This window comes from Fragaria vesca, linkage group LG4 (genome assembly GCF_000184155.1).
Source record: "Fragaria vesca subsp. vesca linkage group LG4, FraVesHawaii_1.0, whole genome shotgun sequence".
In the NCBI taxonomy this organism is placed as follows: Eukaryota; Viridiplantae; Streptophyta; class Magnoliopsida; order Rosales; family Rosaceae; genus Fragaria; species Fragaria vesca.
Genome location: NC_020494.1, coordinates 1,997,489 through 2,010,787, shown reverse-complemented (window position 1 = coordinate 2,010,787; position 13,299 = coordinate 1,997,489). Strand labels below are relative to the sequence as shown.

Sequence of the window (13,299 nt, the reverse complement as noted above, 5' to 3'; positions counted from 1 at the left end):
GNGAGAGAGAGAGAGAGATCGGAGGTTTAAGAGAGAGAAGAGGACATACTTGTAATTTTATTAAAAATCATTGGAATGGGCTAAGAGAAAAAATTTACATTGAAGTGGGTATTAAAATCCCTGTTTTTGTGCATTTGGGCATTTTCCCAAGATTTAATTCTCATTGATGAACTAGTAATAATTTTTTTTGAGGAGCAACAAAGTCATTTTTGAGCACAGAAGATCCAATTCTCATTGTTGAACTAGTAACAAAACAACAATTTCTGGAAGACCAAAATTAAATCAGAAAATGGAATAGAGTGATCTACTTGCAGACAACAAAGTCATTAAGATTATGGTATATATGAGTTAACAAAATAAAAAAAAATATAAATAGAAAAAGATTAAAACAAATATAAAGAAAAAGAAGAATGCAGAAAACCTGAAATCACCCTTTGAAAATTAAGAAATTACATAGAGTTAACGGCGTTACTGACGTCATGTACTAAAAATGTGTCGTCATTCTAATGTCATATACCTTTATGATTGTTTTGAAACTTGAAACACCAAAATTAGGAGTTGACCATTTGTCATGTACTGTTCTTAAAATTTTCCCTTATAATTATTTTCCTTTTGGTGGAGTTACGGTTTTTTTTTTTACTGTGGAATGAAAAAGACATAAAAGGCCTTTTCATATTTGAAAAAAGAGAAATATAGCTATAAGAATCACTGAGGATGAAAGAAGACATAGGTTTAGATTTGGTTTTTTATTTTCTCATAGATAAAAAAAAATCCTTACACATGAAGAGCATATATGGACGAAGCTTGTAGTCTCGATCTCGTTCTATATAGAAAGGCATATATGCACAAACTTCCTTACGCATGAAAGAACATATTTGGTGTGTAGATTCGGTTCTTTAAAATGCCTACTTGGGGGCAATGCCTCCTCCCTTTTGTAGCATTGTTTGATGAGGAATTAGGCACAAAAATTTCTCAAATGATCTTTGCTTGATTAACAGGGTTATAAAATTTTTCCATATGTCTATCTGTGTACATATGCAGCATATGCTGCATTCATCATTTTAGTAAAATGTTGAGTTCATGCACCGATGATAATAAAGTCTCATGCAATATGTAAACCTATGTTTGTTTGCAGAATTCACATTTGAAGGAAATGTCACAGTCATCATTCATTCATGCTAGCAAGGAAGATGATTTTAGCACAATTCCAAGCTGGCCTTGGTTTGTGTTCCTAACTGGTGCTATGGGCTGCTTAGTCTGCAGCTCCCTATCCCACCTCCTTGCTTGTCACTCCAAACGCTTCAACTTTTTCTTTTGGCGTCTCGACTATGCGGGCATTTCCCTTATGATTGTTTGCTCCTTCTTTGCTCCCATATACTATACCTTCCACTGCCATCCATACTCTCGCTTCTTCTATCTTTCTTCCATATCCGTTCTCGGTGTCCTTGTCATCATTACACTCCTCTCGCGGAGTCTCTCCACACCCCGTTTCCGGACATTCAGGGCCACACTCTTCCTCTGCATGGGTTTCTCAGGTGTCATTCCTGCTGTTCACGCCCTTGTTATCCATTGGGACCATAAACCCATAATTGTTGCTCTAGGGTATGAACTTGCTATGGCTGTTTTTTATGCCACGGGAGCTGGGTTCTATGTTAGTAGGATACCCGAACGCTGGAAACCCGGTAAATTTGATATAGCAGGACACAGCCATCAGATCTTCCATGTGTTTGTTGTGTTAGGTGCACTTGCACACAGTGCTGCCACACTAGCTGTCATGGATTTTCGCCGGGAATCACCAACCTGTGTATATTAGGCATTCCATTCACAAGCTTTGCTAGACATCACATCAGTGAGGAATCAAATTTCTATGTACCGCACCAAGTTTTGTATTGCCTTTGTTGTTTAGCTTGGCCTCGGAAACTCCATCCGAAGGAAAAGCCTGCAATTTGGTTGAAATAGATGGAGTTCATGTTGTTGTACTACAGGTGATATCATTCCATATCACCAGTGATTTTATTTCAGTATATTATTGGCTCTGTTATAGTGTATTCTGAAGAAGTCCCCCTCCAATGCAAGTAGTTTGTGTTGCAAACCACATGAGTAAAATACCCATCGGAATAAGTGATACCCATCATGAGTAACATACCCATCAGAAAAAGTGATGCCTATTAGTGTTATTAGATTCAGTAATGACTTCTTACAGAAGGAAACTGAACTTTATTTGCTTCCACGAATCAACATCTGTGAGAGTACATGATTAAACATTTAAACTACACATCATAAGGTTCTCTTCGTTATCAGTTGACAAAATTATCAGAAATAAGTAAATATTGAACGAGAAAAGAATTGGAATGAGATGAACATGCGTACAAAACGATGGTTGCATCACACTCTAGTGTATTAACATATCACTCTAAATGTTTATATGAAATCGCCTGATCACCGTGGACATCCCTCTTTGCCATTTCTTTACATTTCCACGCGTTGTAGTATGAAATCTCCATACCATAATTTCTTTTGAAATCTTTAACAATGTCCATTGGTCTTATAAGTGGATTACTTCGAAGTTTATTCACCAAAACTAATGACACAATTTTTGATCCCATTATAGGGCTTTTTCCATCACGTTTGTAACCATTGCATGTGTTCTCATTGTTCAATTTATGAATGCAAAAAAAAAAAAATCATTTACATGATTAAGAGTCGCATGAACTTTCCACAAACATCCTTCAGTATCTCTCTTGTCATAGACCGTAGTGACACATGATGGTTCATTTTTCGAGCTTCTATAATGAAAACCTTTTTCAATGGCATACTTGGTTAGCTTTTCTTTGAAGTCATCGACACCACCCTCAAACTATTGCCCGACATGCATAATATGTCTTCCAATCAATAGACATTTCTTTGCAAAAGGTGCAGCAAATTTTTCTAAGTGGTGATTCACATGATAAAAATTATTTTGTTTAAAAGATGGGAAGCGTTGCACTACGCCAAAGTACCATATGTTTAGGTGAGGGCCAGCCACGTGGCTTACTCATGACCACACATTTTTGAAATGAACGGCGTAATAGTAAAAACATATTTAACCATCATCATCAGTATATATATCTTGTTAAAGTAATTTTAAGGACATTATTGACATTCCCTCAATCTCAACCTTGTCTTTTTTTTTTTTTTTTTTTGTAAAAAAATCCTTGCTTTTCTTCTCAATCTTCTTGATCTTCTCCAAGTTAATCTACACCTCTCCGCTAGACAATCTCCAACCTCCTGCCTCCAACACCTTAACCGGCACTTGTCGCAAGGAATTTGGGTGGCGACGGAAGCGTGGAGGTCGGAGAAGGCTTCAGACATGCCACCGGGGTCGTTGTCCATGTTGACGACAACGAAGTCGCAGCTGAAGACCCCGACGATGGTGGGACAGAAGCCTAGGAGGAAGAGGGCGTCGCCTTGGGTCGTGGCATGTGTAATACCGCAGAAATTTGATATTTGGAAATTATCGAGTGGAAATTAGTGTGTTTTCGAGGTTCGAAATAAAAACGGAAGTGTTCGAACGAATAATTTAATCGAAAACGTCTTATTCAAAGGGTCAAAAGGTTGACTTTTCATACATTGAGTTTCTCGGAAAACTTCCTTCACCAAAGTTGTAGAGCACGACGATGCAAGTTAGTAGACATGTGATGTCACATGTAAAACAAACTTCGTACGCGGAAGTTACGATCCGCGAAAATTTGTGGCTTTCTTGGAATTTTTAGTATAAATAGGTAAATCTTCTTTTTAGCCCTCATAATTATTTTCTTCCTCTCTCGTTTTCTCTCACCGAAACCCTAACCTAGATTCGGATCGTCTCTGACCCTACCCAAACCCGCCGACATGACCTGGCTTTTGCAGCTAACTTCGGCAGCGGCACCGGTCAGAATCGCTTCGTCTCGGCGGCGCAAGCTTCCTTGTGGTGGTGGCTTGCATCAACTCGACTTGGTTTGTGATAGGAGCATAAAATACGACATTCTTAATATGTTATTACCTCCATTTGTACTTTGATTATCTCTTATTGTTGTAGAATAGAGTCATAATGTAGAGTCGAAAGTTTTTGGTAGAGTTGTGCGTAAAACGTGTTAAACATAGAGGAATGATGTAGAAAATTGTCACAGATTGATTTAATTTCTCTGATACTTAGGTGACATGTAGAAGAGTGCCGAGAGGAGTGTTCCTGATGGACCTAGGGAAGCAAAGCAGCTGATCCACGAAGCCTAGTCCATGAAGGAGAGGTCCAAACCAAGTCCAATATGGAGAAGAAGATCTAAATTCGGCAGAATATCAAGGAATATCCAAGTCTTGAAAATCCGGATTAAATCGGGAGAATTCCTGTGCACGTCTGTCAACTTCAACGGACTCTCCAGGACAGCTCACAATGAATCAGAAAATATGCCAGATATGGATAGAGAGCTACGGGAGTCTAGTTTCCGAATCAATTGGAATCACCTCAATATCTATTTTCTAGAGGGAGTTATGAAGTAATCATCAGACGGAGGTCATTCTGCCGAAATTGAGAAGAACTAGGAATCCTAAACCAACTTGGTTTAGGCTTTGTGGCCGACTTCTCTAAGGTTTTTCCTCTATATAAAGCACGACTTCAAGGACAGAAAAAGATCATCTCTACCCTTGCAATTACATAGCCGAAACTCTACCAAACCCTATACAGAAAATTACTTAGCCGATTCATCCACCACAAACCATAAGAATCATTCCATCCTTCCACCGATTTTCCCCACACTTGCCGAATCTTTCAAGGTTGTAAAAGTGTGATTTTCTCATGGCTTCTTGTATTATTTTCTGTATAGTTTCGAACTCTATTGTAATATACTTTTCGATTTTGGTTTTATTTATCAAACATGGTTTTCAGATTTCTTTGTGATCTTTGATTGTTCTATGTTTTGATTTGTAACTTCTTGAATATATGATGATTTCGTGATTTAGGTTTTAGGGCAGTAGCATGTTCTTATGTGTTTTTGATTTCTAATTGATTAATTATCATGAATTCGTTCATCTAAATCAATCCTTGAGGTTGCCTCGGCCATGGTTGTCCTTAAGGTGCGGTTTCATCTACCATAATAATTTTGGATCAATTCATACGCAAAGTTGTCTCGGTCTCTGTTATTACTTAGGGCGGATATAATTCTGATAATTTGCATGCTAATAGGATGAGTGACGCCATGCCTTAGATCATGTTTCCGATTGACTCGTGTGCTAAAGTGTTTTCTTGTTTAATCTCTACGCAACGTGTCTTTAAATGAGTTAGCATTCATGTTTAGGATCAAGCGCAAAGATGGTTCTAAATACTTGAGGAGTCTTAACAATTAGATAACCGCAAAGGCTCTAATTAGAATCGGAATTGGTTAGAGTTTAGGATAATTTGAACGTTGCTGCCCGGCCTTGCATGAAGTTGTTATGTGTTCTTGATGGTTTTTCGTGTTATGTGTTGCATGAGTATGTTGATCACTTGTATATAATAATCTTAGGTTTAATTTTTAGTAGATTATTTGTTAGAATTAATCAATCTTAAGCCCCCAATATTTCGATGTATATATGTGAATACTTGTTTATAAGTTGTTTGGTTTATCTTCTTTCGATCGCCCTTTGGTTTCCCCGGCTAGAACGATCCCTACTTGTCTATATTACTACGATTGCAGGGTAATTAAATTGAAGTTGTTTGACCCCGGTTACGCGACACGTCAGTTTGCGCAAATCGAAGCAAATAGTTAGTGACGGCGGATCCGAAGGTGACTTGACTTTCTTCGGTTCATTTGGCATCTCCAGACGATGGCGCTAGCCCAGTTGACTTCATCTCTCCCTTCTCGTCAGCTTTGCGGTGGCCATTGATGTTGATTCTGACTCAAATGTTAATGGATTGGAAGTTTAGTTTCACGGTAGTGTTTGACGCGGTTCCCGGCCGAATTGGTGGTTGTTGTAGTTATGAAAGATGGTTCCTATGCTCAATCTACAAGTTAGATGTGGTGGGTAGTGCAAACTTGCAAGTCTATTGGGCTGGTGCGTGGGGCCCACGTGTAGCTGCTTATGGCGGCACGTCCGGCTTCTTTTAGGGCAATTGTCTACTCTATCATCATGTGCTCATCGATACGAGCATGTAGATATGTAATTTGTAGGTTTTGGTTATAGGTTTTGGTTTTCTCGAAGTTCTTGTCGCTCGGATTCGATGTGTGGGACTTCGAACTTAGAGGCGCTTGTTATATTGTTAGAATGAGTTGTTAAAGGGGGGCTTTCTATGACCTTGGGAGGTCACGGAAAAAAGATTGGCTCATGTAACAAGACTTTGGGTCATGTTGAACTTCGGTGAGGTTGTTTTGTTGTTAGGGTCTGTTTCTACCTCTTCTCGAGATCTCAGGACGGGATGTCACATCTCGACTTTAAAATTTTTACTTTATTTACTTGCTTGGTATTAATAAGAGTTTTACCATTTTCGTCAATGAGTTTATAGTTTAATTGGTCTCTAGAGGGGTTTTGGGACACATTTATTTTGGAGGATTATTTGTAGGAGAAAAATGTGACGACGGTAAAAAATGGTAAATTTTAGCTAGTAAAAGGTAATTTTTTTATTAGGGTATTATTTTTGGGGTGTTTTATGTTTTGGAGTGGGGTGTTTTAAGTGTGGACTGGGTCAAAGTCTAGGCAAAAAGCCCACTCCCTTTTTCTCTTCTCTCCCTCTCCCCCGAGCTGTCCCCGACCCGCCGGTTTCCTCCGTTAGTCTGTCGCCGTCTGGCCACCACAGGTCGCCACTCCGATCCTGATGGGTCGGCCCTCGACCCAGCTTCCTCCTTGGGCTAGTGTCAGCCGCCCTAGCGTCGCCGTGAGGGAGTTATCTCACCTGAAAGGTCCGACTGTTCGTGGTGGTTCTCTCGCCGGAACTCTCTCCTCCGGCCGCCATAGCCGGAGCTGCTTGGCTCAAAAGAAAGCCCTCCTCCCGTGCAGCAATTCCCCAAAAGGTCTCACCCTCTCTTGACCTAGGTAAGGAGAAATATGGAGTTGAAATACTAGGGCTCATTTGATGTTTTTGTTCGATTACCCTATCTATGTCACATCCCGACCCTTAAATTTTTACCTTATTTACTAGCTTGGTTATAATAAGAATTTTACCGTCTCCGTCATTGAGGTAATAGTTTAATCGGTCCCTAGAGGTGTTTTGAGGGACGATTAATTTCGGGGAGTTATTCGTGGGAGAAAATATGACAACGGTAAAAATAGTAAATATTAGCTAGTAAAAGGTAATTTTTATTCGGGTATTATTTTTCGGGGTGTTTTATTTCTGGATTTGGGTGGTATAAGAAGGTTGGACCGGGCCAAGGGGTGGTCAAAGCCCAGCCCTTTTTCTCTCTCTCTCCCTCCCGGTTTTCTCGCACCCGAGCCTCTCTCTCCCCGCCGGTTTTCTTCTTGGCTGCCCGCCGCCATCCGGCCACCAACCGCCGCCGCACCGGTCCCGTTCGGTCGGCCATCAACCCAGCCACCTTCCTGGACCGGTGACAGCCCCCCTAGCGCCGCCGATCGGGTGGAATCTAGCTCGAACGGGTCCGACTGCCGTAGCTCTCCATCAACAGAGCTCCCTCCTCCGGCCGCCAAAGCCGGCGATTCTTGGCTCAAAAGAAAGCTCTCCTCCCGTGCAGCAACCCCTCCAAAGAGCTCGCCCTCTCGTGGTCTAGGTAAGGAGAACCGGTGAGTGGAAGCTCTAGGGCTTTTTGAGTTGTTTTCGTTCGATTAGCCTAGTTAGGCTTGGAATTGGGTGTTGTGCTGGTCATAAAAGTTGTAGAGCATGATGAGGTGATTGTTCTGTCAAAATTTCATAGGTTTTGGAGGTCGCCGGATTTGGCCTCCGGCCGCTGCTGCCGGCGGAGCCGCCGGCGGCGCCGCCGCCGGTTAAGAGATTTTTAGGGTTTTAAGTGTGGAATATTAAGAGGAGTATATTGATGTGATTTATGGAATTTTTGGATGAGATTTGGATAGGTTTGTGAATTTCTGAAGTGTGGTATTTTTGGCGGTTAATTAATGTAGAATCCGGCCGTAGGATTTAAGTCGTATTTTTGGGGAGGTTGTAATTACGGCTGCCGAGTATGAGATTTAAGTTCGGATCGTTTCGATTTAAGAATATCGAAATTAGGCAATGATGAGCGTAGTTATGGCTCTCGGTTAATTTTGCTTATTTTGTTTAAATATTGGAGTTTTAGTTGGGAAATTAATTTTATATTTGTGCCAGGGTTCGAGGAAACCTCTCTGGAGTGGCGATTTGGATTTCTTCGGGCTTATGCCTAGAGTTGTGAGTGGACGTTTATTTTAACTAAATGCATGCTATAGTTCATGGTTGAACAATTAATGTTGCGGAATATTTTAACGTCATTTTAAATTTGACGATTTTTATTTCTCTTGGAGAGTTACCGAAAATGGGATTTTCGGTGGATATAAATATGTATTTATGAGAGAGTATGTATATAAATGCTAGCTAGCCCTATGTGTCTGTCCACCTTAATGGCGTAGCATATAGCCGCATTATGGTGTGACGTGAGCGTTGGACGCGAGCGTAATAGCCCTATATGAGTGTCTAATTCATATAGGGGGTATGGACACATATTTATACACCCGTCTGTCCACCTTAATGGCGTAGTGTAGCACCGCATTAAGGCGTGACGTGAGCGTTGGACGCGAGCGTAGTAGCCCTATATAGACTCATGAATTTATATAGGGAGTATGGACGTGTGTAAATACATACATATATTATAGAGTCTGAGAGGCTCGATATTATGAGATGAAAGTTTTATCGCTTGCAACATGCATTCGATTTTTCTTTGGAAATTGATTTGGGGAAACATAAATATTTTATTCGTTAATTTATTTTTGTCCCCTCACTCTAACGTTTCGTTTTCAAATGTTTTCCCCTGGGCTCTTCGTTTTAAAAATGCCCAGTTTGCAGGATTGCATAGTTGAGGTCGGACGTATTTGGAGAAGAGGCATAGTCAATAGTGTAGCTTCCGCTCATTTTTATATTTCTAGTTTATTTCCTTTCAAATAGAGTTGCTCTGAACTGTGGCTGTTGGCTATGAGATTTTCTTGTTTAAGTTAGTAATTAAATTGGGAGATGTTGTGATTTGGGGAGCACGAAGGCTCCAGGAGTTTAAGGTTGGATTTGGATTTTTCAGAAGTGTTTGCAGGTATTTTATTAGGAAGGGTTGTCCATTTTCAAGGGATGTTATGCCGATTTTTCGGTAAACTTTCCTTGGAGGTGGTCCCCGCACGACTAACTCCGGGTTTCAGGGTGAAATTCGGGGTGGGTCGTGTCAATCTAGGCTTGGAATTTGTGTTTGTGCTAGTTAGGAAAGTTGTAGAGTGTATTGAGAGGAAGCTGCTGTTAAATTTTGGTAGGCATTGGAGGTCGCCGGAATCGGTAGCCGGACACCGCCGCCGTTGTTTGGGGGATTGGGGGATTTTCATGGTTTTAAATGTGTAATATTAAGGGGAGTTTATTGATGTGAATCTTGGAATTTTTGGAGGAGTTTTGGATAGGTTTGGGATTTTTCAAAGTTTGGTATTTTTGGAGGTTAATTAGGATAGAATCCGGCCGTTGGATTAAAGTTGTTTGATCTGTGGAAGATTGTAATAAAGCTGCCGTTGATGGTATTGAAGTTTGGGAACGTTTTGAATTAGGTATATCAAAGTTAGGCAATGATGAGCGTGGTTAAGGCTCACATTTACTTTTGCCTATTTTGTGTAAATATTGGATTTTCGGTTAGGAATTTAATTATATATTTGGAACAGGACGTGAGGAGGCTCGAGCAGGAGAGGCCTCGGATCGACATCAGGCTTAGGCCTATTTTGTGAGTGGATGTTTGTTTTAAATAATATGCATGCATTGAGTTATTGTGGAACAGTTGTTTTATTGGAGCATGTGATGTCATTTTAATTTGGCGATCTTTCTTGATTTTCGGTGGAGTCATGTGGTTATTGTTTCTTTTATAATTGGTAATTTTCATTATGTGGAAAGTTACCGAAAATGAGATTTTCGGTGGTTATGTATATGGATTTTATGAGTATAGTATGTATATAAATGTTAGCTAGCCATACATGCTTGGTCCTTCATAATGAGGTAAAATTCCATTATGGCGTGACGTGAGTGTTAGACACAAGCGTATAGCCCTATATGAAAACTACTTTCTTATTTTGTTCCTATAGGTTTTTATATAAGGAGTATACACGTATATACACCCGTCCTCTTCGGTCATAATGAGGAAAAATTCCATTATGGCACGACGTGAGCGTTAGACGCAACGTGAGCGTTAGACACGTCGTAGCCTTGTATGAATTTTTATTTTTCTATTTTTTTTCATAGAATTCGTACAAGGAGTCTGACAAGTGTAAATACATACACATATATTTTTATATAGTTTAGCCTGAGAGGCTCCATTTTTTTTTAGTTTGGAAACTAGCCGGAGCTAGTCAATTAATTGCCAATTGATAAGTTGAGAGCTTTTGAGCTGTCGTACGCAACATATTTTCTATGGAAATTTAAATTGGGAAAGCATAAATATTTTCATTAAATTTATTTTTGTCCACACTGTCAGGACCCACCCTGAATTTCACCTTACAACTCGAAATAAATCCTGCGAGGTCCACCTCCAAGGAAAATTTACTGAAAATTTACCGAAAATTCGGCATAATCTACCTTGAAAATGGACAACCCTTACCTGAAAAATTCCAAATAGACACACTTCTATTAAAATTCATCTATCCTTAACTCCTGGAGCCTTCCTGCTCCCCAAGTTCGTCACATCTCCCAAATTAAAATATTAATCCACAATAATCGCACAACCAACAACAAGGACATTCATTAATTTACTAATTGGATTATCAGAGCATATCTAAAAAGGGAAGAGAAACAATGAATAATGAATAAACGGGAGCAGCCTCTGATTATTTGACTATGCCTCGACTCCATGTACGCTCGACCTCAAATTAACTTAGCCTGCAAACTGGGCATTTGAAACCGAAAGGCCCAGAGGAAAGTAATTTAAAACATTAGAGTGAGTGGATAAAAATAAATTAAATAATTTAACAAAAACGTAAATTTAATACTTTCCCACGTTTAAACCTTTTAACCTCGATGCACGCAACTTGATAAACATTTAACTTTAAATCCATAATCTCATAAAAATGGACAAACCAGCCCCGCTGGTTAATCAAATACATAAATCTCGTCAGAAGAGAGAAACCAGCCCCGCTGGTTAACCAAATACGTAACTGAGAAGAATAAAATAAGGGGAAAAGTTATCACCATGTAAAAGGAGCCTCCCAGGCTCGGGTCGATGCCTCCTAGGCTATAATAGCGTCCCACGCTAGGCACTCAACTCACATATGATGAGGACCGCTAATAAGGCTATAATAGCGTCCCACGCTAAGTGCTCAACTCACATATGATGAGGACCGCTAATAAGGCTAGCTAACTAATAAATAGAAATACCGATCGATTGCCTCCAAAGCTATAATAACGTCCCACGCTAAGCGCTCTACTCACCTATGGTGAGGACCGCTAATAATGGTTAGCTAGAAATAATCAATATAAGTGACCCGCTATATTATGGTGACTAAAAAACATACGAAGTCACTTAAAACCAATAAACTTCCCCAATAACAAAAGAATGGTACAGTTCCCAACTATACTTGAAAATCATCATAAGAAATTATATTAAAACTCAATGACGTGTCTCACACGTCAAAACATTCTCAAATTTTTAAGTATATGCGAGATTTCAATATCAAATATAAATCATAAATAATAATATCTCCACTCGAAAATACTCGCTGAAATATTCTCCAAGTCAAAATCATTATGCCTCAAATAAACAATTAAATTATGATGGAGAACTACCGAAAATCCCATTTTCGGTAATCATTTATAAATCTCAAAGTCATCAAAATAAAACCGATAATATTTTAAATCCGGAGTCATAAAGAATATCAAAACTTAATACCAACTTTTTAACCCGAGCTCAAATCCATAAATCATAACCAACACTTGATCAATGCTTCAAACTCAAGAAATTCAAGACCATAACATAAACCGAAATTTTAATATAAGCTCGGTAAATAAAGTAATAAAATATAAAATCTTGCATGTTTATTTATTAAAATCAAAGTGTCCACTCACAGTATTAGGCTTAAGCTTTCCATTGCTAGGAACACTCCTTTAGTGCCGCCTCCAAATATCCAAGTCCTTGAGTCAATCCCACGCTTGACCATAAGCTGTAGGACAAATTGGTCAGACCGAACTTTAAAATGACCAAATGTCTCGTCTTCTTTCCTAGTTTGACTAGGGTTTCCTGGGTTGACCAGGATTGACCAACTAATACTCAACGTTTTCCAATTCAACCTTTGACTTAACAATTCGATCCAATTTCCACTATACGTTCTATTAACCGGTAGACACTTAGGCCTTGCTTAATAATTCGTTTTGCTGGACTTTAATTTTTATTAAACAAACTAATGTAATTTCGTTAACTCAAAACATATGAACCACTTTAATCTGGAAAACCACCAAATTACTTAGGGCACCCAAAAAGGGTTTCCATAAATGGGAAGTTTCTATAAAGGGAAAGTTTCCTAAAATGGAAAGTTTCCTAACATAGCAAGTCTTCCGATTACAACCCGAATTTTCCCTTTTTGGAACTACAATACGGATTAGAAAGAATGGCCTCGAAAACTACCTCACAGGCTCCTGCTGGAAAAACTGCCTTCACCGGAATCCCTCACCGGATTCCGACAATATTCTGTTAGAAAATGGCCACAGCCTCCCCATAACTCCGATTCACCTAGTTCTCGACAACCAACCAAATAGCTAAATCAAACATCAACCAAGCACAACATAACAACAACAACACCGTAGCTTCACAATGTTAGAGATTGAGCCTTACCATCTGCTCACCCAACACACGCATCCAAGAGCTCCTCCTTGCCAACACTCAACTTGCAGGACTTCTAAACATCCCCAACTGCTACCTTAGTCGCCACCTCCACCGAGACAGCACCACATCACCTCAGGTTCTCTCTAGCCAAACACACCAAGCCTCTGCCTTGGTCCAGTTCGACGACCGCAGCTCCACTAGTCACTCAAAGGTCCCACAAGACTCCTCACTAGGCTTCAAGGACTCACTAAAACCTGAAACACTCGCCGGAACTACCGAACGTAGGTCGCCGGAGCTAGGAGCTCAAAACCCAGAAAAGAGAAGGAAAGGGATTTTTCAGATTAGG

At 39.8% G+C, this 13,299-nt stretch overlaps 1 protein-coding gene across 1 annotated transcript in view; it reads left to right on the top strand.

The window, feature by feature from the left end:
• The window catches only part of LOC101295506 (adiponectin receptor protein 1-like), a 4,535-nt gene extending 2,431 nt beyond the window's left edge, over positions 1 to 2,104 (top strand). Inside the window, exon 4 of the mRNA XM_004296375.1 lies at positions 1,136 to 2,104. Coding sequence (XP_004296423.1) covers positions 1,136 to 1,813 — 678 coding nt within the window. The 3' untranslated portion in view covers positions 1,814 to 2,104. The remainder of the gene's footprint in view (positions 1 to 1,135) is intronic.
• Positions 2,105 to 13,299: the final 11,195 nt, after the last annotated feature.